General features: G+C 48.5%; 2 protein-coding genes and 1 non-coding gene across 4 annotated transcripts in view; 1 reads left to right on the forward strand and 2 right to left on the reverse strand.

Annotated features, from left to right (window-relative positions):
- On the reverse strand, window positions 1–25,196 carry FBXO31 (F-box protein 31). 2 transcript variants are annotated; one of them, XM_051805728.1, is made up of 10 exons: window positions 24,792–25,196; window positions 18,093–18,164; window positions 16,487–16,573; window positions 12,663–12,739; window positions 10,982–11,149; window positions 10,196–10,270; window positions 8,688–8,797; window positions 7,804–7,957; window positions 6,799–7,163; window positions 1–5,352 (listed from the first exon to the last, which is right to left on the reverse strand). In XM_051805728.1, the coding sequence occupies exons 1-10, from the start codon at window positions 25,171–25,173 to the stop codon at window positions 5,130–5,132; spliced, it is 1,713 nt and encodes a 570-aa protein (XP_051661688.1). In that variant the 5' UTR covers window positions 25,174–25,196; the 3' UTR covers window positions 1–5,129. The 2 variants fall into 2 exon arrangements, with proteins under 2 accessions (XP_051661688.1, XP_051661689.1); XM_051805729.1 differs by lacking the exon at window positions 16,487–16,573.
- MAP1LC3B (microtubule associated protein 1 light chain 3 beta) overlaps window positions 1–25,976 on the forward strand; it is a 155,554-nt gene that overhangs the window by 112,469 nt on the left and 17,109 nt on the right. The window lies entirely within an intron of this gene.
- TRNAM-CAU (transfer RNA methionine (anticodon CAU)) lies at window positions 25,608–25,680 on the reverse strand. The gene has a single exon. It is a non-coding gene; the product is annotated as a tRNA-Met (tRNA).

A 25,976-nucleotide genomic window follows, 5' to 3' on the forward strand; every position in this document is an offset into this window, starting at 1 on the left:
TAAGTTCACAAAACATTGCTTTTTATTATTTGAAATTGGAAAAGGCTTCTCGGGTAACAATGATCAGGTGTAAAAGTAACACACACGTTTCGCTCAGTTTTCCAAAACCCAGGATGGAGTAGGCCAAGTGTTGGGTTTATACACCCCATTCCTCTCAAACCCACGAAGAAAAGGACAGGCAAAACCCCCTCCCTTGAACAGGGGAGCAGACTGGGCAGGTGAGGTGTTTAAACTACAAGTTACCATGTTCCACAAGGATATTTGTGGCATGAAACCAAGGTGCTGGATGTCAAATGATATTTTGGAATGAAAATCTCACCTTTTTGCTCCCACTGCCCTCTGTACAAAGCAGGGATCTGGTGTTTCACCTTCATTTTTAATAAGTACCATGGGGTACTTTATAGACTTATTTACAGTCAAGGCCTACAGGAGATGCCCAGATTAATCCATCAGTGTCATGTTAAAGTGGTGAGTGCAAAATACACACAGAAACAGGGAAGGAGGAGTATCAATCAATGAAAAAAAAGTGCAGAATGCTTTAATTAAGCTAATAAACACAGTTGATCTGAGTGCTCTTTGCCTCAAAAATTAAAAAGACTGCAATCCAAACAAAAACCAGAATCATACATTTTAAATTCAGCACACAAAAACCCCAAAGGTCAGTGGCACTCACAGTTTGGTACCTTATCCTCCACTTCACATCTCAAATATTTCACTGTCCCACTGGTAAGTGATGCTGTCTGAGGGCAGCACAATCCTTTGGCAGCTGAACACAACGGAGGGTTATTGGCCACGTGAGCAACCAGCTACAAGAGAGAGTTAATCCATTATCATTCCCTAAACTAGCAAATTGAGATTAGACAATCCATTTCCACACAACACTCAACACTCCCATTAAGTTCCACTAGTTTTAAATTAATAAAAAGCAGTAAAAAGTCATTTGTTTAAAAGTAAACACTGAGCCAGCTGCAGTTTGGGTTTTTCCTGGTAGCTGACACCTCCAAGCACATTTGCACAGGAATTCCCTTTCTCCCCAGTACTTGTTTCCCAACAAACTGCCCTCTGACTACTGCTGTCCCATTCCAGACTCCTATGTCAGCATTGCTGTTCGCTCCAGAATGAAGCTCACACCCAAACTTACAAGTAATTCCACCCTTTTTCCTCCTCCTCAGTAAAAACCAGCCTGACAAATCCCCACGCACTGCAGAGTCTCCTACAACCACAACGCCCGAGCACAGCACATTCACAGCTCTGAAATCAGGCCCAAGGCAAACAAACTGGCTGCATGAGGAGCTTTGATGCTCCTGCTTTCCAGCTGGCCAAATCCATGTGTTTTGACAACACAGAGAGCAGGACTGAGGAGCACAAAACAGTCTGAGCACGTAAACCACTCACTTGTTCCTGAGCCAGAATTCAGCCCCAGGTCTTGCTGTGGCCACTGGGGCTCTGCAGCCTCATTGCAAATGCTTTTGTTTAATGCAAAAGGCTTCTGCCAAGAGTATTCCTACCCCTGACAAGTTGTTTTCCATCTTCGCCAGCACTTTCCACCCATCTGGGATCAAGAAATCAAGCCAATTGTCCCCAAGATTTTCCACAGAGCCAACAGGACGAGGAGACGTCAGCACCAGGAATTTATCGCCATCTGCAAGGCCCCACCACACATTATCCCTGTCAACAGCTCACAGAAAGATCCCAACAAGCTGGAAAACTAGGGTTTGGGAAAGAAGCAGGGGATGCAGTGAAGACATGCTGTGCAGGGGGTGGTACAGCCTGTACTGAAGATGAACCAGCACAGCAAAAGCCTGTCCTGTCAGCACTGCTTCCCTTTAGGAAAGGCAGGATCAGGACACTGGTCACATCCCCCTCAGCCATGGGCGATCCTCAGATCCAAACTGCCTGCTCCTAAATCTGTCCCCACTCCCCTTGCTTGTTGCCCTTTCCCAAAGATTTCAGAGTTGTGAGTTTTAATTCCCCACCATGTTATCCTGCTTTGCTCTGAAAGCACTGACGCAGCCACGCACAGAGGAACAGGCACAGGAGCACCCCCAGCACTTCTGCCAGTCTCCAAATTCACCATCTTCACAGCTTTACTCACCCCCAGCCAAATCAGGGGGAATTTTGTTCTGAAATGCCACAAAAAACTGAAAAACCTGCCAGGCTTGGAGCAGCAGAAGGTGAGAAAAGGTGTCAGAGGAGGAATATTAATACCAAACTTGCTACTTCCTTTGCTCTAGACAGAACAAAGCCAGGGGGTACCGGCGGTTTTGCCTTTAATCAGGCACATCCTGACATTTTGAGGCCAACCAGGTGAGTTATAAATAAAAAGATGCCACTACAGGGGCAAAGCTGAGCTGTGAAAAATTCCCACAAGGCATCAAGACTCCACAAAGCCCTTCTCTCCAGCCAGCCAAGCAGGTCTCGCCTTCAGGAGACCCTTGATACCGACACTGGAAAGGTTCAGAACCGACAAGCTACAACCTGCGCCAACAGTCAACCAACAAGTCCTTGCCCAGGTGACAAAGCAGACCCGGACTCAGCACGGAGCAAAACCCTCCTGACAACTGGTATCCATGGGTTTGCACTTCCCAGCAGCCTCCTGGGAAGCTGCAGGTAACAACTTTCATGACAGCGGTGGAACGCACTTTACACACTCAGCCAAGCCACTGTAACAGGTTGCAAGGAGGAGGGAGGATACAGAGTCAGGTCAGTACTCAGGAGAGTGATTCAGGCCTCAGGCAAGTGCTTGCAGGGCATTCAATGCAGTCTGGACTTTAAAATCTCAATTTATAAAATTTTAATCTCAATTTTAAAATTTTTAATCTTAATTTAAAAACCGAATGCAAAAACTATCAAGTCAGTTGTGTAAAACTCTTATGATTTTTATTTTTTGTGGGGACACTGAAGTGGGGAGGAATCTGCAATCAGAGCTATGGATCCAGCTGAAGAAAAGCTGTTTTTTGGGACAAGCAAAGGAAACAACTTCCAAAGGGGACATCTCTCATCCCTTTAGGCTGTTAGAGAGAACACAAGGCAGCCAACACGCTGACTGCACCAGCCTAGCAGCAAACTCCAAGATAAACTGGCCACCCAGTTACCAGAGTCCTAGTCATGGAATCATTCAGGTTGGAAAAGACCTCTGAGATCATCAAGTCCAACCATTAACCCAGCACTGAACATCTTTAGGTGTCCCAGAAACCTGCATCAAACCTGGAAACCTCTGTCTGCAACATGAGGCACATGTTCTGCACAGAGCTCAGCAGCTACAGCAAAAGGCTGAGATGCCTGATTTTAGCTCCAGGTCAGTTCTCTGCCCACTCACCAAGGCACAGGAACTGCCACCTCCCTCTCTCCCAGCCTTGTGTGATCTGAACTGACTCTTCCTTCTGCTGATGCCCACAGGAACACCTCTGACAGGCTGCTCACAACCAACCTCCTTTTTACAGCTTATTCACCAGGACAGTAACAACACTTCAGCTCCTCAACTCTAACACTGAGGCAGCTTTTCCACTCCTGACAAAGCTGCAGGAAACAAAGAAAAAAGTGCCCTAAATCACCTTCAAATTCGCAGACGTTTGTAAAACTCTATCCAGAGAGACAGGAATTAATCCTGTGAGTGACATGACCTGCTGCTCAACGTCTCTGCTGGAGCCTGGGTTCTCACACAGCTTGAGGGAACACACGACAGCCAGAAATGGCAAAAAGCCCTTGTGAGAGTGAGAATAAAAGCTGCTCACAGGCAGTGGAACCAGGCAGGGACTGAGCTCCCAGCACATGTACAGACACATTTACAAACCTAAACCTGCAGAAGATGTAAAGGCAGAGGTTTTTTTTAGACACTGATCTGGGTAGAAGAGAAGGAACCTGGAGTTTGTCGTCACAGCCAGAGGAAAACTGCAACAAAGGATCATGTTAATGCTGATGGTTTATAGCACAACTCAGAGTCTGTAGATGAGCACTGACCAGGATTTCCTGTACAGAACAGTCTATAGGGAATCTACTTCCTTGCCTGCAGCCCACAATTCCCAGTGGAGCTCAGATCTGCCACAGAATGCAGATACCATGGAAAGAAATCAAGCTCAAAAGCTTTCTGTGGAAGCAACAATCACCTGGGATGAGACAAGTACAACTAGAAAGGGAACAGAAGGGTGCTGTGAGTGGAGCAGCAGCACCCACCTGTCAGCACCCACTGCAAAAGGCGCCAGAAGGAGCCACAGCAACATGAGGAGAATCCCTCGTCGCTCCTTTGGACTGCAAAGGGCAACCTGATACAGGAATGACACCCAGCTGGGGTCACACCAGTGACAGTGACACGTGGCACCTTCTGCTGCCCATCACAGATCAGAGCCAGCAGGCTCCAGCTGCCCTTATCTCACAGTTGGTTTTCTTTTTGCTCCTTCCTTTACATTTTCAGACCCACTTTTACAAGACCTGAGGTGAATCTTTCAGATACAAAGCAGTTGGAACACATCAGCTTTTTCAGTTTACACCCATTTCCAGTTCCACACCCAGCTCCTGTAAGAAAAAAGAACCATCTCCTCTATGCTCAGGGAGACACACAGACCTGGAGCCCCAGGGACAGCACATCCATCAAGCTCCAGAAGCCAGGATAACGCTACACACACTCATTTGCAGTGGGGATCCTCCCCTCGCTGCCAAGCTGAGGGTACTTCTCCAAAGGAAACCACACACTCCAATTCCCAAGCCAAGGATGAAGGTATCACACCACCCTCTCCTGGCAATGCTACACCCAGAGAAACGTTTCTCTGGAGAGGAGGACATGCTTTGTCACTGCCTGTCCCTCTCATCTGGCATTATTTTTGTCCCAATACATTCTTTTTTTTTGCAGTAAGAAAGATCTTTTTCCTCCTCTGCAGGATCCCTTCAGCTCTACAAAGCTATGCCACAGACTGGGTAACAAGGACTGCTGGGAAGCAGCGTGGAGTGGCAGGGAGGAAAGGGCAGTCATGGATATTTTAACTGGGGTGTGTACATTTGGGGTAAAAAGGCTTTTTATTAAAAGTGCATGCTTTTATCCAGAGGTACCGAGAGCAAGGAATCCCCCCCCAGCTCTGGCTGGGGGAGCGCAGCAGCCTTTGCAACCCCGAGCCCTGTCCGTCACAAACCACCCGTCAAGTCGCCAGGGACTGAATGTTCTTGAGCATCTCATCAAAGGCCTCACGGGAAGGCGCTTCTGCGTTCTGGAAGGAGACCTTGATCCTGCTGTAGAGGCTGAAGGATTTCAGCTCCAGCCAGATGAACCCAAAGCGGTCGTCGTCGAAGAGCACGAACACCCCCGGCGTCCGCTCGGGGCTGGTGAAGCCGTGGCCGGCGATGAGCCCCGTCCCGTAAAAACTGCCAGGAGAGGAGAGCAAAAGAGGGGTGAGAAACAGCCAGGATCACCCAGTGTTTAGTAAAAAAATGAACAACGTGGAACAAGATCAGTGACAGATGAGGTCACTGTCAAACACGCTGATGGGCGCCACAGAACAGCGAGTTTTACACTCAGTTTTTCCTCACATAAAACGCTGCCCACACACAGAAACAAGGGGGTTGGAAAAGACCTCTGAGATCATCTAGTCCAACCTATGACCTAACTAGACATGGCACTAAGTGCCACATCCAGTCTTTTCTTAAACACCTGTTGATGCCATTTTAAGACAAGAAACTCTCCACTGCTATTTGCAGGTTGCTGCTTTGGGTTATTCTAATTAGCACCTGCACATCCTAATTATTCTGTAGTTCAGCCCAGAAGCCCATCTGCGATTTACTTTTGCAACTCAAGGATCAACAGAGGCCCAGACAATCCTCACAGGAAATGAAAGGCATATTGAGAGGGTGACCTGAGAGACAAACCTTGTGCAAAACTGAAGGGAAGGGACAGAAAAATCTAAAAAGCAGAAAAATCTACCGTGATCTGAGGAGGAATAAAGGTCAGTCCCACCTCCAAGCAAGCAGCAGGTGGAGCAGGGTTCTATCCAAGCACAAGTTAGTTGTGACAGCAGGAGCCTTCTGGGATTAACCAGCTATTGGTAGGTTTTTCCATGAGCACAGATGTGTGGCTGAATGTCACCTGCCTAAGCCTCAGCTTTTGGGCTGTTTTTCCACACTTCATTTAGTGTGATGCTTCACTGACTCCAGCTCCCATTCAACAAGGCTCTCTGCATGCCTGGACCTACTGTTTGGAGTGTTCAACACCTTCCAGGTCTGGCCCCAAGGCACCAGAGGCCAGGGAAGGGTGGGAGAGAGCACTGTGTTCCCAGAGCCAAGGAACACAAATGACACACACAGGAACGGGAAGTAGCTTGAACAGAGTTCTAAATATATGAGCTGGGCAGCTCTGGGAAACAAAACACCAAAAAAAAAAAAGGAGGTGTGTGGAACACAGGAGAGGTGCTGGCTTCAGAAGTAAGCAGGATAAGATCTCGCAAGGAAGTGGGATGGCAGATGGCAGTGTGGTGAAAAAGGGAGCAAACAAGAGCGTGGGAGATTGGGTGGCAGAGGCAGAACCCAGAGAGGTGGTGAACTCCCCATCCCTGGAAGTGTTCAAGGCCAGGCTGGATGGGGCTTGGAGCAACCTGGTCTAGTGGAAAATGTCTCTGCCCATGGCAGAGGGTAAAGCAAGATGCGCTTTGAGGTCCCTTCCCACCTAAACCATTCTGGGATTCTGTGAAATGTGATCCCAAGGGACTGGGAATCTGCAGACAGGTAAATGGCACACAAATACAGGACACACCTCAAAGACTCCCCCTTCCCTTTCAAAAAGTGATTGGCACAACTGGCACCAGCAGTCCCCATTACCAAATTCGGCAGGTCCGGGGATAGTCCTCATTCCTCGAAATGACTCCCATGGGCAGCACGAAGGGCTGGGAAGCTGGTGCCTTGTCCGGGGTCATTCCCTCTGCACCAGCGGCAGTCTCTTCCCCCTCGGCACCTTCTCCTCCCAGGGGACTGGCAGCAGGCTGGGAGGCAGCCTGCTGGGAACGCTCCTCTTCTTCCTGCCGCTGCTCCTGCTCCTGCTCCTCCCGCCGCACCTGCTCCTGCACCTCCAGGACGATGCGGGACAGCTCGCTGAAGTCACGCAGGTTCTCGATGTCGGGCAGCTGCAGAGGGTGTGCCAGGTCGATCTCCACTGTCTGCTGTCCAGCTGGGATGTTGGGATCTCCCTAGAGACAGGAAGCAACATCGCAGCTGCAGAGGCAGGGAGCTACAGAGTTCAGAGCCATGTCCTCCCCACGTCATCACCTGACTTCGACAGAGTTCACCCGATTCTACAGTCAACGAGTTGGCAACAAAAAAGGGCCACTTGGACCTTGTGGTCCCCTGAGCTGTCAATTGTCATCTCTGCTTCCCCCTCTCCCAGAAAGTTTTAAATCAAAAGCTACAAGCCAGGCTGTACTTCCAAGGGTGAAAGAAAGTCAAAGCTGTGGCTGCATTTTGCCAGAATCCTCCTTGCAGAGAGGAAGGAGCTCACTTGCCTGACTGCAGTGGAGAGCTGCCAACATTTGGTACCTGCTCCTCAGACACACGCAAGGGATCTCCAGTGACCTGCTACCAGCTGCTCACAGAAAGCAGCTGGAAGGGAGAGGAAGGGAAGGGGAAGCCAGGTGGAATGAGAAGAAACCTTGCAGATCAGGTTCTAGTTACTCTGCATGCGCTGAGATTCACCCAATGCCACCAACCCCCCCAGGGAACAGGGTTTGGGGTGGCAACAACTGACCGTGTCTGACACAGAGATCCCTCCTATTCATCCATGGCATTGAGAATACTTTAACAAGCACTTGAGAGAAAGGGAAATGCACTCACAGTGATTTTAGTCCCCTTGGCTTTCTTCCCATGAAAGCTCAGCATGACGATCTCCAGCCCGTGGCTCCCGTAGGTGCCTTTGAAGAGCCCTGGCCTGATGAGGTCGTCGGGGCTGCTGGGGGGGAGGTAGATGCGGCGGTAGGTCAAGCAGTTGCTGTGCAAAACAAAAACATTAGAGAGAGGTTAAGGGAGAATCCCTCACCATGAGGAATGTCTTGGCATTCTGCTCCTCCAGCAGCTTTAGGATGTCGCCAAGAGAGGTGGGATCTGTCTTTTCAGCAATACCAACAAAGCTTAGTGGATTTCGCTTTACACCTCTGCAAGCACTTCCTCTCTCCCTCCCTTCACTTCTCTCCCAGTCCTACTTAGCACACCAGGAAATTCCTACAGCAAGGTCACAGTAAACTTCCTCACTCCCTGGAATTTCCAGAAAACCTAAGAGTGAAGCATATTTAAACATATGTTACAGTGAGGTGGCTGTACTCTGAACTATTCTGAGGTATTAGAAGCTTGGAGTGATGGTTAAAACCCCCCAATTTCTCAGGGACTGTATAATTTCTGCACTACAAAGGATATTGCTGACTAATATGGTAATAAGCAGACACTCCTTGGGACCAAAGGCATTTGCCCTGTCTTCCAATTAAACACAGTTAAATGACTCAAAAGCACCTTACTGTGCATATTTGTTGTACAGAACTTGGAACCTTGTTCTTACTGCTGTAATTACACCTCTGGAAAGCACTGTGTATCCCTGCAAGGGGCCTGCAGAGAGAGAGCATTCCTTTGGCTGTGAGAGCCCAAGGAAAACCCTTATCTTCAGGACAAATGCTCCAATATGCTTGTGAAATTGCAGCAGCGTCAATACCAAGAGCTGGAGCTCTTACTCATATTGGCTGGTGTAGATGAACTTCATCAAGATGAGCTCTTGCATGTGTTCATGGAAGATGTCTTCCAGAGTCCGACCCCACTCTTCCCTTAGCCACGTCCGGAATTCCTGCAGCACAAGGAGGAAAGGAGCAAGATAAGGACCTTTCAGTGATGTCCCCCAACATGACTTCACCCTGTCAGCATGTTTCACTGGCAGAGCCACAGACAGGGCATATGCTCTGCCAAAGACAGAGGATCAGGCTGGATTTGGGAACAAGCACGTGTTGCTACAGAGCCGGCCTGGAAATAGGCTTAACAAACAGTGATAATGGTAACTATCAGTCACCACACAATAAACATGCCCCCCTTCAAATAAATCACAGGTAGAACCAATACACCTCCTCAGAATAAAACCACAAACATCACCTGTTACTGCAAAGTAGCTCATCTACTACTTCTTTACGTCCTGACGTATCTTGCACTAACTCATTTGTGTGCCCATCATCTGACTCCTGTGCCCTGTCCTGATGTGAAACATAAAACAGGAAGCTTTTGAAAGGCACTGAAGGTTTAGGAGGTTAAATCCTGCTGACTTAATACTGATGCATCTAAATCCAAAGGGTGCTTTGAAACCATCTCCTGAAGTACCTCAGCTCCAGCTCTGACACGTTAATACCCCGCAATGAGTTGGTGTGATAACAGCTTACACTGAGATAGCAGCCTACCAAGTGATATTCCAAACCTTCCTGCTTTATCTCCCAAAGCCAGACCCTCCAATTACCATAATGCCACGAACACTTAACGCAGCGCTTTGGAAGTATTAAAGCATTTCTCATCTGCTACAGCACCAGAAAACACTTCACTAACCCCTTTCACCCAGCTGTTTCCCATTAGCAGACAGGCATTTTACAGCATTCCTGAAGTATCAGAGCTGTCACGTGGAGCCAGCTGGCAGCAAACACCAGTACCTGGAACAGGTATTTATCCTGACATTGATACCTGCACCTTAACACAGGCACTTGAGTCAGGAATCTGCTTTGCTGGGTGGAGCTGACAGACACAGGATAAACAACCAAATGAAGCCTTTAATCCCTCGAGCAAGACAAGCAGTGGGAAGGTGCCTCTCTGACCAGCAGGTATTCAAATGCAGCTGGTACTCACTCCTAGGCCTTTGAAAGATCTTAATTACTCAGACAGCAATACCACAGAGATCAGTGCCTGGAGTGTTGTGTGATGTGCAATATGTGCTGCTGTCTCTCTTTGGACAGGTCTGCTACCAAACAGGAATGGTGTCACAGCAGGGGAAGGAGAAGGGTGCTGGGGCTCAAAGGGTACCCTGGCACAGAGAACTGCCTGAAACAGTAATTCAGCCAAAAGCCCCCAGCCTGGGTTTTCATGTATGTCCAAACACACAGAAGTTAGAAGGCAGGAGACCACCTCCCACCTCGACATCAGCTAACAGCTTATGTTGAGAAAGGGGACACACAAACAGCCTCAGTGCAGACTCCTGGCAGAGCACTCTTACCTCCTGCCTTCCCCCTGACATCCGATGGTGATCCGTCTGGTTGCATTTCGTGGAGAACTCGTCCTTCTTTACAATCTGTAGTTACCATGGAGGAGAATTTAACAGGTTACAGACCTGTCCAGAGATACCTCAGATGAGGTAACTAAGACTGTTTACAGTAAATGCTTTACACAACAAATGTTACTGAATCTGATACAACAAAGAAATCATTAAGTGGCACCGAGAGCAGGAGCTGCAGAGTAGAGAAATAAAAAAGAAATAAACCCTCAAAGTATTCTAATAAAAGATAATAGTTTTAAGCTGCTTCTCTATTTCAACTTTCTTTTTTAAAATAAAACAAGCAACCTCTCAGGAAGCTCTTCAAAGCATCCCACATGCTGACTGGATGCTGCATCATCTTCTCAAGGTCTCACCTTGGAGAGAGCTGTAAAACAGGTCTGTGTGTCTGCCTGGACACATTCACCAGCTGCCCAAGGCCATTTTACATATCCCTTCCCCCAGCCTGTGCACATCCTGGTGTTCCCACAGTGTCCCAGCCCAAGAGAAGACAGTACAACAGCCTCACTGTACTACTGCCAGGGAACAAATTCAGAGCAGGGAACAGCCCACACAACTTGTCAGACACATAATGAGTGTAAAACTGGCATCCACACACACAACAAGGTGGTGAAATCCACATCCCTGAAATCAAATTCTACCATTTTTTTTATGAATCCATATCCAGAGCCAAAGGGCACACACACTGCACCCAGGACAGGTGATGCTGGCAGTGCCAGAGGAGCTCACCTGGATGTGGCCATTATGAGGTCCCTTGTGACCATACATACACTCCACTGTTGCACATTTCCTCTCCATGAGGTGAATCCTGAAGAGAGGTTTGAATCTCATGGGATCATCAACATGAGGGTCGTGAGGTGGCAAGTACATCCATCCAATAATGAACAAACCATCTACCTGTAGAGGTAAAAGACACAAAGCCCACAAGATCAGCCTTGTACAGTTTCTCAGGAGTTTGCAGCAAACTCTGGAGGCTGTTCTGGCCTGGGTCAGGAGCTGCAAAACAGCTGCTGCATTTCCAAATGGCTTTCCAGCAATTAAACCAGACCATATGCACTCGCAGCACACCCTGGGTGTGGGTTTCTTTACAAGGCTTCCTGCACCACTGGAAAATGATCAGGACTTTATTGCTGCAAACGACTTTGTGAGGGATGCCTGGAGCGCAGGATCCAGAGAGAGAGACCACACAGCAAGTCAAGCTCTAATTGGTTTGAGAGCTCATGCTGGCAGATATTCCAACAGATGAACTCTGCTTCCCGTGATTATCCCTTCTGGACAAGGAATTATTTGGCCCTATTCCTCACAGGCAGCACAGGAAGCAACGCTCTCCTCTGCTGAGAGGCACAAGTGCCAGCCCCTTTCCTGCACTAACAGAACCCTGCCCCTCAGGCCCTGCAATTCCAGAGGCAGGATATTTTCTAAATAGAGAAATCTGAGACCAGAGCAGCGCCACAGAGGCACTTGTCTTTATAAGGTCACAGTATCATGTAAGTATTGATGCACTTGGATGCACTTTTATACCAGTTCATGGAACAGAATCTTGCAAAACCCAAAGGCCTCATGATTTGTTCCACTTCAACCTGGCAGTTATTGAACCCTGGTGCAAAGAACAAGGGCTTCAGGCAAACTCCTGGCTCAGCTCTCCCCAGTCAAATGTTGTTCATTAACTGCTCTCCCCAGCACCACCAGAGCTGCCAGACTCCACAGGTCTTGCACCAGTATCACTCTACATCTGATGCACAAGTCTTAGACATGGCTGGTGAAGTGTGGGAACTATAGGAAGCAGAGGTGTAAGAACACAACTGCAAAACCCTTTGCAAAATGTTCAGCTGCACGCAAAGATAATGCCCTAAGTGATGGGCCACTGCTAAAACCTCTGCTGAACCTGTGCCAGCCACTGGAATATCAGCATTAAACTCTAAATCAAGTCTTTCCTTTAAATATTGATCATGTTTTCTATGTGCTCCTGGGGCTGTTTGAAGTAGAGCTGAAAAATAAAAGGACTTTCTGGAGAAAGGTGGTGATGATGAAAAGAATCCCAGAATCATTTAGGTTGGAAAATACCTCAGAGATCATTGGGTTCTGTGACCAATCCCCACCTTGTCACCCAGCCCAGAGCACTGAGTGCCACGTCCAGCAATTCCTTGAACACCTGCAAGGATGGGGACTCCATCACCTCCCTGGGCAGCCCCTTCCAATGTTTAACAACCCTTTCTGTGAAGAAATTCCTCGTGATGTCCAATGTAAAAGAAACCAAGAGTGAACCCAGAACCTCTGGGTCCCAATCACTTGCTTTAGGGCTGATTGTTCAGACTTTCAGTGGTATGAAAAGGGCCACCAGGCCTGGAAAGCATAAAAAAAGGCTCCTCAATCCTCAAAACCACAGCCCCTGGATAAGGTACTCACTCACCACCACGTTCAGCAGTCCCCCGTAGGGCCCAATGTCCGGCTGCCACAGTCCCAGGATGTGCCGGTACCGGTGCAGCACTAGGGAACAGGGAGACACCCAAGGGAGCACATCAAGCTAAGGAATTGGGATTTTGGGAATGAAAATCAGACTGCACATAGCACTGACCAATACCACTCACAACTGCCTTTACTAAGGAAAACTGGTTGTGTCCAACCCCAGCCAGGCAGTTCTGGAACTGAGGCCTCCCACAAGCTCACACACATTTATGTTATTCTCTGCTCCTGGGCCTGTGGAGGGGCAGAACCACCTACCTCGCCAGGAATTCCCAGAAAACTTATGCAACATGGTCCCATTAATGCAAATCACACTATATACCCAGAGCTAAAACCAAATCAAAATATCTGCTGTCTCCAGTTCCCAAAAATGCACTTGATGCTTCAGACTGCAAAGCAACAGAAAATAAGGAAGGGCAGAAAGGCAGGAAGGAACAGGGAAATTTGAATGTTTTGAAAGCATTTCCCTGCCTTGTGTAGACAAACTTGTCTCCAGAGTTTAAGCATCCTTAAAACAGCCACTGAGAGCACGGGCAAAGCACAGGGACCACAGCAGCTCAGGAGATCCTGTGGTGTGACCAGGTCAGCCACGGCCTGAGAAATTCTACATAAGCAGCTACATCTCAGCAATGCCCAAAAGCTGCTTCCAACCCCCCTCAAAGCCTACAGCAGCAGGGGAGGCTCCTCTGTTTCTCATTCCAGAGCCAGGTGAGAGCCAGGTGTCCCTTCAATCTCACCTAAATGAAGGACAAGTAGGAATGTTTTCAGCAAGCAGGAGAAAATGGCTGTTACAGAATGATCTTAAACCCCCTCTCGTGAAGAAACCTTAACCTGCCTCCAGTCCTTACCCAGTCAGCCATTCCTTTTGTCCATATAATTCCCTGACATGACCGGTAACCTTCACGTGAAGACACCACACAGTCTGGCATTTTGGGCAGGAACAGCAGGATGCAGATTATTTCTCTAAAGATGGCAAGAAGATACTGCATTTGCCTTACAGTGATGTTCATGGCCAACTCAGAAGGCCACAATAACCCATTCTGGCCTCCAGGACTGGCTTGAAAAATGGTGTTTGCTTTGCATCCATTTAAAGGAAGAATTGTGTGTCAGTGCAGCTGTTCCACCAGCTTTGTTTCATTAACTAGTTCAGACAGCAAGAACTAAGGAGTATTTTTATTCCACCAAAGCAGAGAACTTCCACGGAAGTTTAGGACAGCAGGGAGTGATATCCAGAGATGCTGCCAACTGGCCTGGAGGAGCCTTTTTCCTGTGCAGTAAACAATTTCAGACTGATGGCCTGGTTTCACCCAGGGAACCAAGTGCAGCACAAACAGCACCAAGGCAAGCAGGCAAACCACATTCCCAGCTCAGGAATTACACATTAATAAATGGTTTGTGCATGAGCTGCTCCACCCACCACAGTCTGCCTTCTACCCTGTCTGGCACTGAGCTGATAAAAAACAGCTTTCTTAATTTATTCTTATTTTTAGGACAGAAAACTAAGCTGCCCAAGAGGGATGAGGATGTCCCTCCCACCTCAGCTCCTGTTGGAAGCAATTTCAGGAAACACGGCTGAGTCCCAGACACAGCCTCCTTCACCATCCGCCCCGACCACCCTGAAACCTGGAGCTGCAAAGGAGGGAGGAGGCCAAAAAAACCCCATTCACTTCCAAAAGTTACAGAGGAAAATGCTGGTACTTGGCCAAGGGCCCAAACCAGTCTCAAAGCAAAAAGCATGGCCCCATTTTCAAGCCTGGGGTGTCTCCGGGCCCCAATGAGCCAGCAGCTGTATCCTTTGCAGGGAAAAGCTGATGAATTCCAGCTCTGGCTCTTCCCAGCAGGAGACAGGATGGATTGACAGTTGTTTCCCTTCCTGCTCCTCGAAAGAAAATAGCACTTGGGTCTTCCTCCAAGGTTTTCCTCTGCTGTGCAAGCTGCCTGTGCTAAATCCTGAAGAAGTTTCTTGCCTATCCAAATTTCTGAGTCCACATCCCGCCAAATTGAGCAAACCCACATCCACTGGATGTTTCAGTACAGCCTTCATCCAGCCTGGATATTATCCACGTTCTACAAGCAGCCCTGCATGCTCTTCAGACGGGAAAGTGGCTTGAATCCAGCTGGGAATGGGCTTGGAAAAGCAGGGAATGGGGAGGGTCCTGAACAGGAAAAACCTGATCTACTGCAACTCTCCCAGACTCCCAGGATGCAGCAAGGTATCTATAAGTAAAATGAGCTGGAACAATGTAAGCAGTTGCTGTGCCCAGGTTGGTGATAACTGACCTGCTCATGGAAAGAGCTCAGTGTCAGCCAGGTGGTTTTAAATCCCTGGGGAAAGCGATCTAAACTCACCTGCTGGCATGAATAGGAATTAGGGAATGCTTCCATGGTAAATCCTGGCAGGAGGGGAAAAAGGGGGAAATGGGCAATCCCATCTTAAACCAGATGGACTCAGAACCAATAGAATCATTTAGGCTGGAAAAGACCTCTATGATCACCAAGTCCAACCATCCAAGCTTTCCCCAAGTAACACAAAACATCCCTAGAGAAAAGGGGCATGAGATATCAGAAGTTTGGGGTAGCTCAAGAATTTACAACTGAGGGAACAGCACTAAATGTCATTTGAGACATCATAAACAGCACATTTGGAGCAAATATCCAATCTCCAAAGGAATCCATCTTGCAGCTTGGACGTGTCTCTCCTTCCCATCGAGCTCTGGAACACAGCTGGTGTTGACAGGCAGGACTGCCAAACGTAAAACTCTGTACCAATTCCTGCTCTAGTGCTGCTGTTTGTCTGTCCTGACTCACATTAAAGTCTCCATCCCCCTGCACAGCCCATGCTCAGCTGCTTTCTTCAGCACAGGAAACTCTGCAGCATCCACTCCACACATTAATATGTGTGAAAACCTACATTCCAAGCACCAGTGAATTAGTAACTGGAGTCTGCAAAACTCTGCAGACCCAAAGGAGCATCAGAGACAGCTCAACATCCCCTCCAAATAAATACCAAACAGTACTGGCTTCCTTAATTGATGTAAACTGATCAGTATTTCCCCCTCAATTCCAGCTGAACACTGAGCCTTAAACTCCAAGGGTTTAACTATTCTTCCCCCAGCACAATATTAGGAAGGAAAGAATAGTTAATCCAGAGCAGCTTCTTGACTTAGAAAGGCAAATCACGATCTCTGAAACACCAGGAGGATGTTTCCTAGAGACAGAGATGGTGCTTAAAAGGATTCACTGTGCAGGGAGAGAATTACTATGAGAACACTCAGCATTTTTCCCTGGGAAGGGCTGTGGATCTGTCTACAGCTCACCTGGATCAAGACAAAGCTTTTTACCAGTTCAAAGCTTATTTAGAATTGCTTTTGGGAGGCCTCACCAGGGTATCTGAATAATTTCCTCTAAGAAAGGAGTAATTCACACACAGCAGAGTGAGTGCTCCTGTTCTGGGAACAGAGACCCTCCTTTTGGCACCTGGTCAGGGCAATATTCTAACTCAGGACAATATTCTAACCCAGGACCCAGCCAGGACAACATTTTAACTGAAAGCACCTCAAAGGGAGACCAACACACCTCACTGCCTGCCCTGCTCCCAGTCACCCCAAAGGGTCAGAACGCTCTAATGCACAACAGACAGAAGTGACTGATGGGAGCTCCCTGCTGTCCCAAGGTCCATCCCAAAGCCACTTGCTCCAAGCCACGCCACACTCCATGCAGCATGTCGTGCATGCTCAGTGCAGGAAGCATCAGGCAGCAGGGGGTACGTACGGCAGGTGTAAACATCTCTGTACTCCATGTGCTCGTAGTCGGGAAGGATTTTCATAAAACGCCCCGACTTCACCCGTGGGTTTATACCTGAACAGACAGAGCAGGGTGAGTGCCAGCAAACTCTGCTCCACTGGAACCAGCACCAACCATTTCACGGATCTGGACCAACCATGCAGGAAAGTCCAACTCTCTCTTCACTTCCAGCTGTTTCCATCAGCCCCAGTCTCAGGCACAGCCGGTAGCAGGATTTCTCACACACAACTTCCATGTTCCAGATTCCCACACATAATTTACAAATGGCATCTAGTGAATTCCAAGTGGAATCAAGGTCCTTAAAGTCTGCATTGCTGCCTCAAGAAAATCAAGTAACTCCATGGACAGTAGCCCACGCCTTGGATTAGTTCTGCTTTCTAGCACTTACGCTCAGTTCCCTATTTCCCACTTACAGAAGCACAGTCAGTGGGTGCAAAAGTCAGTGAGTCCTGCCAGTAGTCCCAAATTACTTCCTCTGCAACTAAAAAGGTTTATGGGACAGAAGAGAAAATGGGGTGACACTACCAGGAAACTGTTCCACCGAGTGTCTGGGGCAGGGCAAGCTGATGGATCTGAGCAGGAACGCCGAGATAGTGGCTGGCTGTCTTTCCCGAAAGCCAGAAACAACTGCCAATCATTCCAACTTTGAATAACCATCACTAGTTGGGATTGCTGGATGGATGTGGACATCCACCTTATACAGACCATCACAGAAGTGGTGCTCACACATCAAGTGTCACTCTGCTAACGGATTCCAAAACTACTTGGTGCAAAGGGAGACTGAAAACATGTGTGAGACAGATCTGCTGAAGGTTATTAAATCAACAAACAGATTAGACTCTGGAAATCCCTCAATCTGTAAACAGTGAGAGCATTTAGGAAAGTGTTACATAGACTTTGCCCTCTTCTCATTCCCTAGGTGACTTTCACAGCTCAGCTTCTGCCTGCAAAGGGACAGGGAGGCAGCCTCTCCATGGATCCAGGCCTCCATCCAGCCCTTAGCCCACTCTGGTTTCCCTCATCCAGTGATGGCCCCATCCCTCCTTCCTGCAAGACAGAAGATGTGCATCTACCTCAAGAAGGCACAGTGGGGCTAAGGAGTTGGGGTCCCGCTCCCACAGACATTTCCAAAACACAGTGACAGCTCCTGCCAGGCTCTTCCCCTTCAGAAGCAGCCCAGAGGAATGCTCATCCCTTTCCTTACAGCACTCTCCCACTCTCCTATAACTGTGTCTTTTTACTGAGATCAAGGCTTAGAAAAAATACCCATTAATTCCTTAGCAAGACCCAAAAATGGCAAAACAGGATGAAAACCCCTCAATACACCTTATTATAAAATCAAATTACATGCTCTTTTCCCACCAAAGGACTGGGAGGCACAGAAATCCCAGCTCTTGGCACCTGCTTACTATTAAATGAGCCTCCAAATATGTCAACTTCCCAGACGAAAACCCTGCCAGTAGCAAGTCTGGCAACTTAAGCCATCAAAGCTTAATAAATATTCAGCATTTATATGCTCTCAAAACTGGTACTAAGCAAGGACATGCAGATTTATATCAGCTCTATCACTTACGTTTGGCGTAAACATCTCGACAGGACACTCCTGTGATCTCCAATTTCCTCAAGTTTTCACAGACTCCATATTCTGCAACAACACAGATAAAAGTGTCAACTCTGGCACAAAGGGATTTGTACCCAGGGTCTTGATATCCACAGCTTGAGCATAACTGGGATCTGATTAGGTGCTTTCTTGAAACTGCCAAAGTAGACCAAAATCTTATTTCTGCTTTAAAAACAGAAACTGAACGTAATTCCGCTGTGGAATCCAACACATTTTACAAGCAGTGCTTGCAACAAACACACCATAAGGCACAAACAAACACAGCAAAGTCACAGCTGCTTACACCTCAACCAGAAAGAGTGTGAAATGTGGGAGACGGCCTCATTCCAGCTGGGATTGAATGCCTGTTTAGATCAAATCACAACTGTGCGTAGTAATTATCTACTCCCACTGAGGTACCCAACAGGGAAAACTGCTTATTAGGATCCTAAAGAAAAGGTCACAGACTTGAAAAAGAATGAAATGGAGACATAAAACAGGCATCAGCATGTACAAATATGGTTACACTTGAAAGCAGATCAGATTGAGAAGGGGCTGTTGTACAGTGAAATGCCTTTGATTGTTACAGAACACCCCGAAAACAAAGCAAGTCGGAGACCTCAGAGCAGCTTTGAAGCAGAAAATGAGATTCTCTCCTTTCATTTTCAGGAAGTCAACGTCGAACTTCTAAGAAACTTCAAATAAAATAAAGGCAAGTACTAACATCTCGGTGCCAGAAATCCTCAGAAACCCAGAGGGAGGAGATGAGAGAAGGGAGATCCCAAAAAATCAGCAGCAACAAAAACTACCCTACTGCAGTGACCCTGATAGATCTCAGAACGGAAAACTGCCCTCATTGACATCAAAGACATCTATAGCACAGATTAAAAGCACCTTTCCTCAGCAGCACAAACATCTGCCAGATATGTGACATGTGTGTCTGTGGAGACCCTCATCAAACCACTAAATATGAAACTTATCCTGGGTCGAGCATCCTTGAATTAACAATCGACTGTGGCTGTCAAACACCACCTAATGCTGGAAACCTGCTGCAAGTGAGAATTCAGCTTTCATATACAAGAAAAGCAGAAGTTTCCCTGAATTAATTCAACCTCCTACCGCCTATAAATACACTTCCATGATGATAAAGCACGCACAAGGCTTCCTGCCAGCCTGCCTGTGGGGAATACACGTCCTGCACAACATCACTCTGGGTAAGCAGCAAGGTCAAGAAAGGTGAGAGTGGGCAGAAGGCACAGCAAACATGTTGCCCTTCATCAAAAGATGCAAAGGTCAGTGGCAGAATTCCTGCTGACTTCCAGGGCCAAAGCCAGAGGAGCTCTAAGTGTTATCAGACACAAGGTGGGATGAGGAAGCACAGTCAGCCTGAGAGCCCAGAGAGCTCGAAGGAAAGAACAGCCCAGCACAAACAACAGTCAGTGCTGGGCCTCCGCCAGCTGAGTCAACAGAGACTCCTGGGAAACCAGAGCTCCAAGGCAGCCCGGGAATCCATACCCTCCCTGTGTGCCCATCCCTCCTGCCAGAGCTATCCAGGTTTTCCACAGCTGCTCTGCACGTGCACACACGTGGGTACAACATCCAAGGGACGGAGGGAACAGAACGTGTCCTCAGCTGATCGGAAAGTGAGAGCTGTTTGGAAGAGGATGGGAACACTGTGGTCAGAGCCTGGAAACAGGCAACTCTTTCCATGTAAACAAACACTGCCCTGGCCCCAGGACAGGTAAAATGTGCCCTTTTTGCACTGCAGGCAGATTGAAGTCAGTCACTGAAGGTGTTTGTACTGCACTGGAAAGGGAGGAGACACATGGAGCATCCTGCCCAAACTGCATCTCTAACAGCACTATGACCACACTGACATTCCCTCTTCTTCCAGAAGGTGCTCATTTATCCCAGAATATTTTCCCCAGACCTGTAAAGCACTCCAAGCACAGGCTCAGTGCAGTGCCATGGCAGATCCACTACCAGCAGGTATTACCAAACAACAGGGTGGGGTGGGAAGTAATTTGTTATCAAAGCTCTATCCCAGTTACACCCAAGTGCCTCTGATAACCTGCAGCACAATTTTATGAAAGCCAAACCAGGATTAAAGTGGTTGTAATTCAAATCTTTCCTGGAAAGATTCAGATTTCTTTCAAGAAATACCAAACTCCTTTAAAAAAAAATAATACAAAAACTTAGGATTTCTATATCGCTACACACTACTTGACATTACATATCCAAGGCTTATAAGGAAGTATTATCCTGAAAAAAAACAATCTCATCTTAGTGTGCTTTAAGACTCATAACTAGTTCTTATCTTGTTTTGGTCAGCAAACAACTACAGAGAGTGAAAATGCCACAGTGATGGCTGAGCTCCATAAGTGCATCACTCCAGCTCTTCTGACCCAGGAGCTGTTCAGACCATTTGATGAGGAAAAATCAGTCTTTTGACTCACAGTGCCTAAAAAAACCCTCCAAATATCACAAGCAAGAAAGCTGGCTGTCTCTTTTTAACCCAGAAGAGGGACATAAATTAACAGTAAGGACAGCTTCCAAATAGCTACAGAAAAATAAAACTGGTGAGATTTTCTTTACAGAGAATAGAAATCCTTTTCCAAGAAAGTTCTGAAGGGCTCGAGCTTCCTGGAAAATTCTACTTCAGTACAATTAAATCTATTTTTAAGGAAATGTATCTCAGCGCAGCAGCTCACTGAGTAAAGTATTTTAAGGAGTTAACAGTCACCAAAACTCACACGTTAGAAAATGGCTACTTAATTCTGCTTCAAAAGCAAGGATGGAAATTGGTTTTCAAGTTCCCAGCTGACCAGCTGGAAAGCCTATTGGAGTGGGATTGTGAGGAGTGCTTGACTGATTTACCAAACACAGGGACACGGTGCTGTTTCCATGGTCACATGCACTGGAATTTAAAGGACTTGGAAAAGCAGCCTCCATTTATTATGATCTGCACTAATACTCTGGAAGTGTCACATACCCTGCCCTGCTCCCAACACTTCCAAGCCTCACATTCCCTCCTCCTCCATACGAGAAGCCGTGTTATGCTGAAGTTTAAAAAACAAACAAGGCTCTTCCATCCCAGGCTGGGAAGAACCCCTGTGCTAATACCAGAGACCAAATTCCTGCTTTTTTTCCCACCTTTCTCAGCATGGCAATGCCAGGGAGCAGCTGCCATCTGTGTGTGGACATCCGCAATTCAGAGGAAATTGGGATGTCTGGCAGAGCTTGACAGCCTTTACCACTGCTGAACTTCCACTGTGTCCTCTCTAATCAAGTCCTCCAATTATTCCTAGATAAATGCATGTTCACAAGGCTGGACATGAAACAGAGAGCACAGAAACTCACTGGATTATTCCAGTGACCACTGAAATGGAAGGTTCTCAGGTTAGCACCTCTGAAATACCAGGCAGATGAGTTTGGAAACCACCTTCTTGTTTCCAAAGTTGAACCTTCAGATTAAGACAGACCAAGTCCCCTCCCAGACACTTCTCCCAGTGGAAGGCTTGTATTTACCACTCCTGTGTGGATGCCTCGGAGTCTTGTGAGAGCTGAACTCCATCCAACAGTTCCCTCAGGGTGTAAAAATCACATACCATTCTTGTCCACAGGCACCTCTTTCCATACAACCTGAAGGTCAGAAACTCTAACCCCTTTGCTGACATTTTCCAGCAGGTCCAAAAGTCATTGGAAGTTGTTTTCACAAACAAAAGCCTTTTCATTCAGGTTCTAGAGCTGTTTATTCTGCATTACTGGTCTGCTCCCAGATGTTCTGCTGCACTTGCCCTGTTTTGGTTTAAGATGAAGGCAGTTACCATGTAAAATGGACTATCAGGTGTTAACCAAGGTAGGTCAGGCCACCAGCCAGGGTGAAATGGGCTTTAATTCTGCTCCCACTGCAGAGATCAGCAGTCTCCTATTTATAGAAAACATGGAAGTGACTGCAACCCTCTTCTTGCCAAGGAAGCAATTCAGAGACATTGTTTACCCCAAACAGTTGCAATGATAAAAGGACAACGGTCCAAACAGCCGTGTCAGTGTTACACAACTCCTGGTTACCCCCAGTGCTCTCCCAGTTCACAACCAGCAGCAAAAGCCACTGTATTTTCAGGCAGATACTTGGAATAACCACAACATGTTTTCAACACTAATCTACAGCTGAGTTGGCCCACAGCAGGGCAAGAACAACACACCAACACTCCATGGATCGAGGGCCCTGTCCAACTTGGGACACAGCCAGGCTGTTCTTGTCCAAGATGAAGGTAAAAAAATGGCCAAAACAAAGCACTGCAACAACCAGGTTCTCTCAGAGAAGCTACTCTCTGTTCTCTTTAATTTTAGGATTGTCCTTCCTGCCTCTTCACTGTTGTGCATTTCTGAAAACACGTGTAGTTTTGCACATACAACTGACACCAAGTTCCAGTTACTTCTGGAACATCACGGTGGACTTTGATGATCCTCGTGGCTCCCTTCCAACTCAGGATATTCTAGGATTTCATGATCATCGGCAGAGTGAATAAGGCCCCAATACAAGGGGTATTCTTGGAGGGGCACAAGTGCTCTCACCCTGTTTTCAGAACATGCAGCCTCACAACAAGACTCAGGCAGATACAAACACACCCTTTAAGTACTGACCTCAGCCGGGAAGTGGCTTGTTCTTGAGAAAGATTACAAAAAGTGATTACATTTTATGTTTGACTGTCACACAGCACCAGTGTATGGCTGCACAGGAACACAGCACAGGGTTTTCTAAATATTGTATGTGTATTTATATACTAACACCTGATATATACCTATAAAATAATGCCCATTTTGATACTCATGTACATCTACTCAACGTGACAGTCCTAACACAACAGTAATTACTTTCACTGCTGTGCAGAGCAATTCAAAGAACCACAAACAGCCTGAGAAGTCCAGATTAGGACCTGCTTGGAAAACCAGGACTGGTTGAAAGATTGCAGTATCAGTTTTCACGCATGTAGGAAGTTTTCTGCCCAGGAACCTGCCCCTCATCTACTCAGCAGAGCTTGGGCACCTGTGGCACATGATCTTCCTCAGTCCCACCAGCAGCCCCCCAGCGTGCTCCCTGACACTGCTTGGAATGGGTATATTGGGAAACACAAGAAATAGTGTGCAAAAACAATCAAAAATTGGTTTATGCACCTCTCACCTGGTTGTTAGCTAAGGGCCTTCAGACAAAAGTGTAGTCTCAATACCTTCATTTCCTGCCCAGTTTAGTTTTAGCCATACAAAGCCCACTGCTTCCCTACATTTCAGCTGAGCTGTTGAACATTGCTTTACATGCTGGCAAGAAAATCCAAGGAGCAGACATGATAAATAAATGCATTTCCCCATCAGGCCTAATTTAGTGGTTACTTTACAAGCCAACTTAGCTTATATTTAAAAGCTATATACATTCCTATATGACCATTTTGCCAGGACCATAACCTATTAAAATAATTAATCAGTGAAGTTTTGCAAACCATTCACCAAATACACAAACATCCGTGAGGACTCTATGTCACTAGAGGAGTACAAGGAAAGAATTAACCCCATTTTATTAGCCTGTCTCCTAAAAACAATATTAATTTATGGGGCAACGCTGAACTAAGAAATAAAAATGCTTCAGTTTACATTTTCTAGGTACAGCCTTTGTATTGTCCAAAGGTTCTTGAATACTGCTGATAAGGCATGAATTCATTCCTGCAAGGCTTCATGGATTCCAAGGGATCCCACTGCAGGCAGCCACTGACATACCCAAATCCTGCATCCCGATGCCCTCACTGGTATTAAAAGCAGAAAACAAACAACGAGAAAATATACATGACTTCATGTGCTGGCAGCAGAAGCACCTGGCAGGATCACAGTGTTTGGAGAGATGAGCACAGCAAGGCAGACCTTGGAGGGTGAGACAGGCACTGGATTAACAAACAGGGGACAGAGAGCCACATGAGTGAGGATGAGGAGTAATGAGTGAGATCTGCAGCCTCACAGAGCAGGGCTGAGGAAAAACCACCCCCAAAGCCTTCACGTTACTGCAGCACAGCATCCTTGCACCAGGCGCTCCCCGGGAAACACACACGCTAACCTGGGATTCCTCCACAATTCCCAAATGGATACTCTCTCCCAGACCTGCCCTCCTCCGTGCACCCACCGGTGTGCTCCCACGGCTCCAGGAATCCCAAGAGCCCCTTTTTTCCCTAGTTCGGGGACCGAGCATTCCCTGTTCTCGCTGCCTGCAACACCCCATCCTCAGGATTCACCCAAGGACACCCCACATGGAGGCATCATCTCCCAGGGCTGCTCCCTTCCCATTCCTGCCCTCCAGCTGCCCCCGGGGCACAACCCCAGACCGACGCCCTTCGCCACATGCCACCCTTTTGCAGCAAGTGCCACCACCAAGGGGCAGTGCCCGCAGGTCCCGAGTTGTGCCCTCTTCTCCGCCCTCCACACATGGAGCCCTGCGTGCCCCTGTCGCGGCCCCACAGCCCGCATCCCCAGACCGTTCTGCATCCCTTAAGGACCCCACTCCACACTCTATCATCTTCTCGCACTCTCCCTCTCCTCCTGCATCCTCCAGGCCCCTGACCTCGCACTCCTGACCCCATCCCCTCTCTGCACCCCCGGGCCCGTCCATCCCCCCGGGGCGGGCGGTACCTTCGCGGCAGCGCCGCCGCCAGATCGTGTCGGTGCGGAGGATGCGGCGGAAGGTGGTGCAGACGCGGGCCAGGCTGGGCAGGTCGGTACCGGGAAGGGAGCCGAAGATCTGCACCAGGAGCTCCGGGGGCAGCTCCAGCAGGGACAGCGGGGCCCGCCCGGCAGGGCCGGCCTCGACGGGAGGCGGCGCGGGCCGCCCGCCCTCGATGCGCTCCGCCACCTCCTCGTCCTCCGTGACGCCGCCTCCGCCGCCCGCCTCCTCGGGGTCAGTGTCGGTGTCGGGCTCGCTGTCGGCGGCCCCGCGGCGTTGCTCCCTGGCCGCGCCGCGCCGGCGGCAGCCGCGGGCCGGCCCCACTCCGCACAGCCGTGCGCACACCGCCATGGCCGCAGCCGCTGTGACCGCTCCGCCGGGGCGCGCCGCCGCGTCCGCCGCCGGCCCCGCCCACCGCGCCCTCCGCCAATCAGCACCGTCTCTCGCCGCCGCCGGGACCGCCCACCGGCGCGGCGCCACCAATCAGCGCCGCCTCACGCGGCCGCGCCACGCCCCCGCCGGCAGCGCACGGTGCGCGGCCGCGGTTCCCCGGCGCGACCCAACCAGTGAGGCCGCCCCCTGGCGCGCGGGAGGACCGAGCGCACGGCGGGGCCGGTGCCCGGTAACGGGGGTGCGCTGGGGCCCGTTCCGAGCCCGGGGGTGCGTCCCCACCGCCCCGGTCCCGCCTCCTGCTGCAATTCCGTTACAAAAAAAAAGATACAAACATTCCCTTCGCTTGGGAAAACCTTTCCGCTGGAGGGATAAGAAAAGGAGGAAACCATCTCTGCCCCGTGTGAGGATCGAACTCACGACCTTCAGATTATGAGACTGACGCGCTACCTACTGCGCTAACGAGGCTCCTCGATGAAAAGCGCCCCGCGCACCGCCCTTCTCCCTGCTCCGCCGGGCTCTTCCCTGTGTTCCTGTTGTCGTTCTCGGCATACTGCCTAAAAAATCTTTCCTTACAAAAGGTTCTTTCTCTGCAAGAGACACCTGTTTGGCTTGTTTTGTTACGTTTTCTTTTGCCTTTTTTTTTTTTTTTCCAAATGCCAGACCTCACATTTTGTGCAAACACTTCCTCTTTCCCATGCTGTTCCACAAAAAAGGTCTTGGGTTTTGTTTTTGGGTGTTTGGTTGGAGCTCTTTTTTGTAAA

Source organism: Manacus candei, unplaced genomic scaffold, assembly GCF_025592945.1.
Source record: "Manacus candei isolate 608988 ecotype Guabito, Panama unplaced genomic scaffold, ASM2559294v1 h1tg000065l, whole genome shotgun sequence".
Taxonomy (NCBI): domain Eukaryota; kingdom Metazoa; phylum Chordata; class Aves; order Passeriformes; family Pipridae; genus Manacus; species Manacus candei.

Bases quoted from the DNA above. Each gene is read 5' to 3' on its own strand.
- FBXO31 (XM_051805728.1), bottom strand. From the start codon at position 25,173: ATGGCGGTGTGCGCACGGCTGTGCGGAGTGGGGCCGGCCCGCGGCTGC. The intron at 12,740-16,486 runs GTACGTACCCCC...CCTGTTCCCTAG, and splicing joins CAGAGATGTTTACACCTGCC to TGCTGCACCGGTACCGGCAC. The intron at 7,958-8,687 runs GTAAGAGCTCCA...TGTTTTGCACAG, and splicing joins ATCTACACCAGCCAATATGA to CAACTGCTTGACCTACCGCC.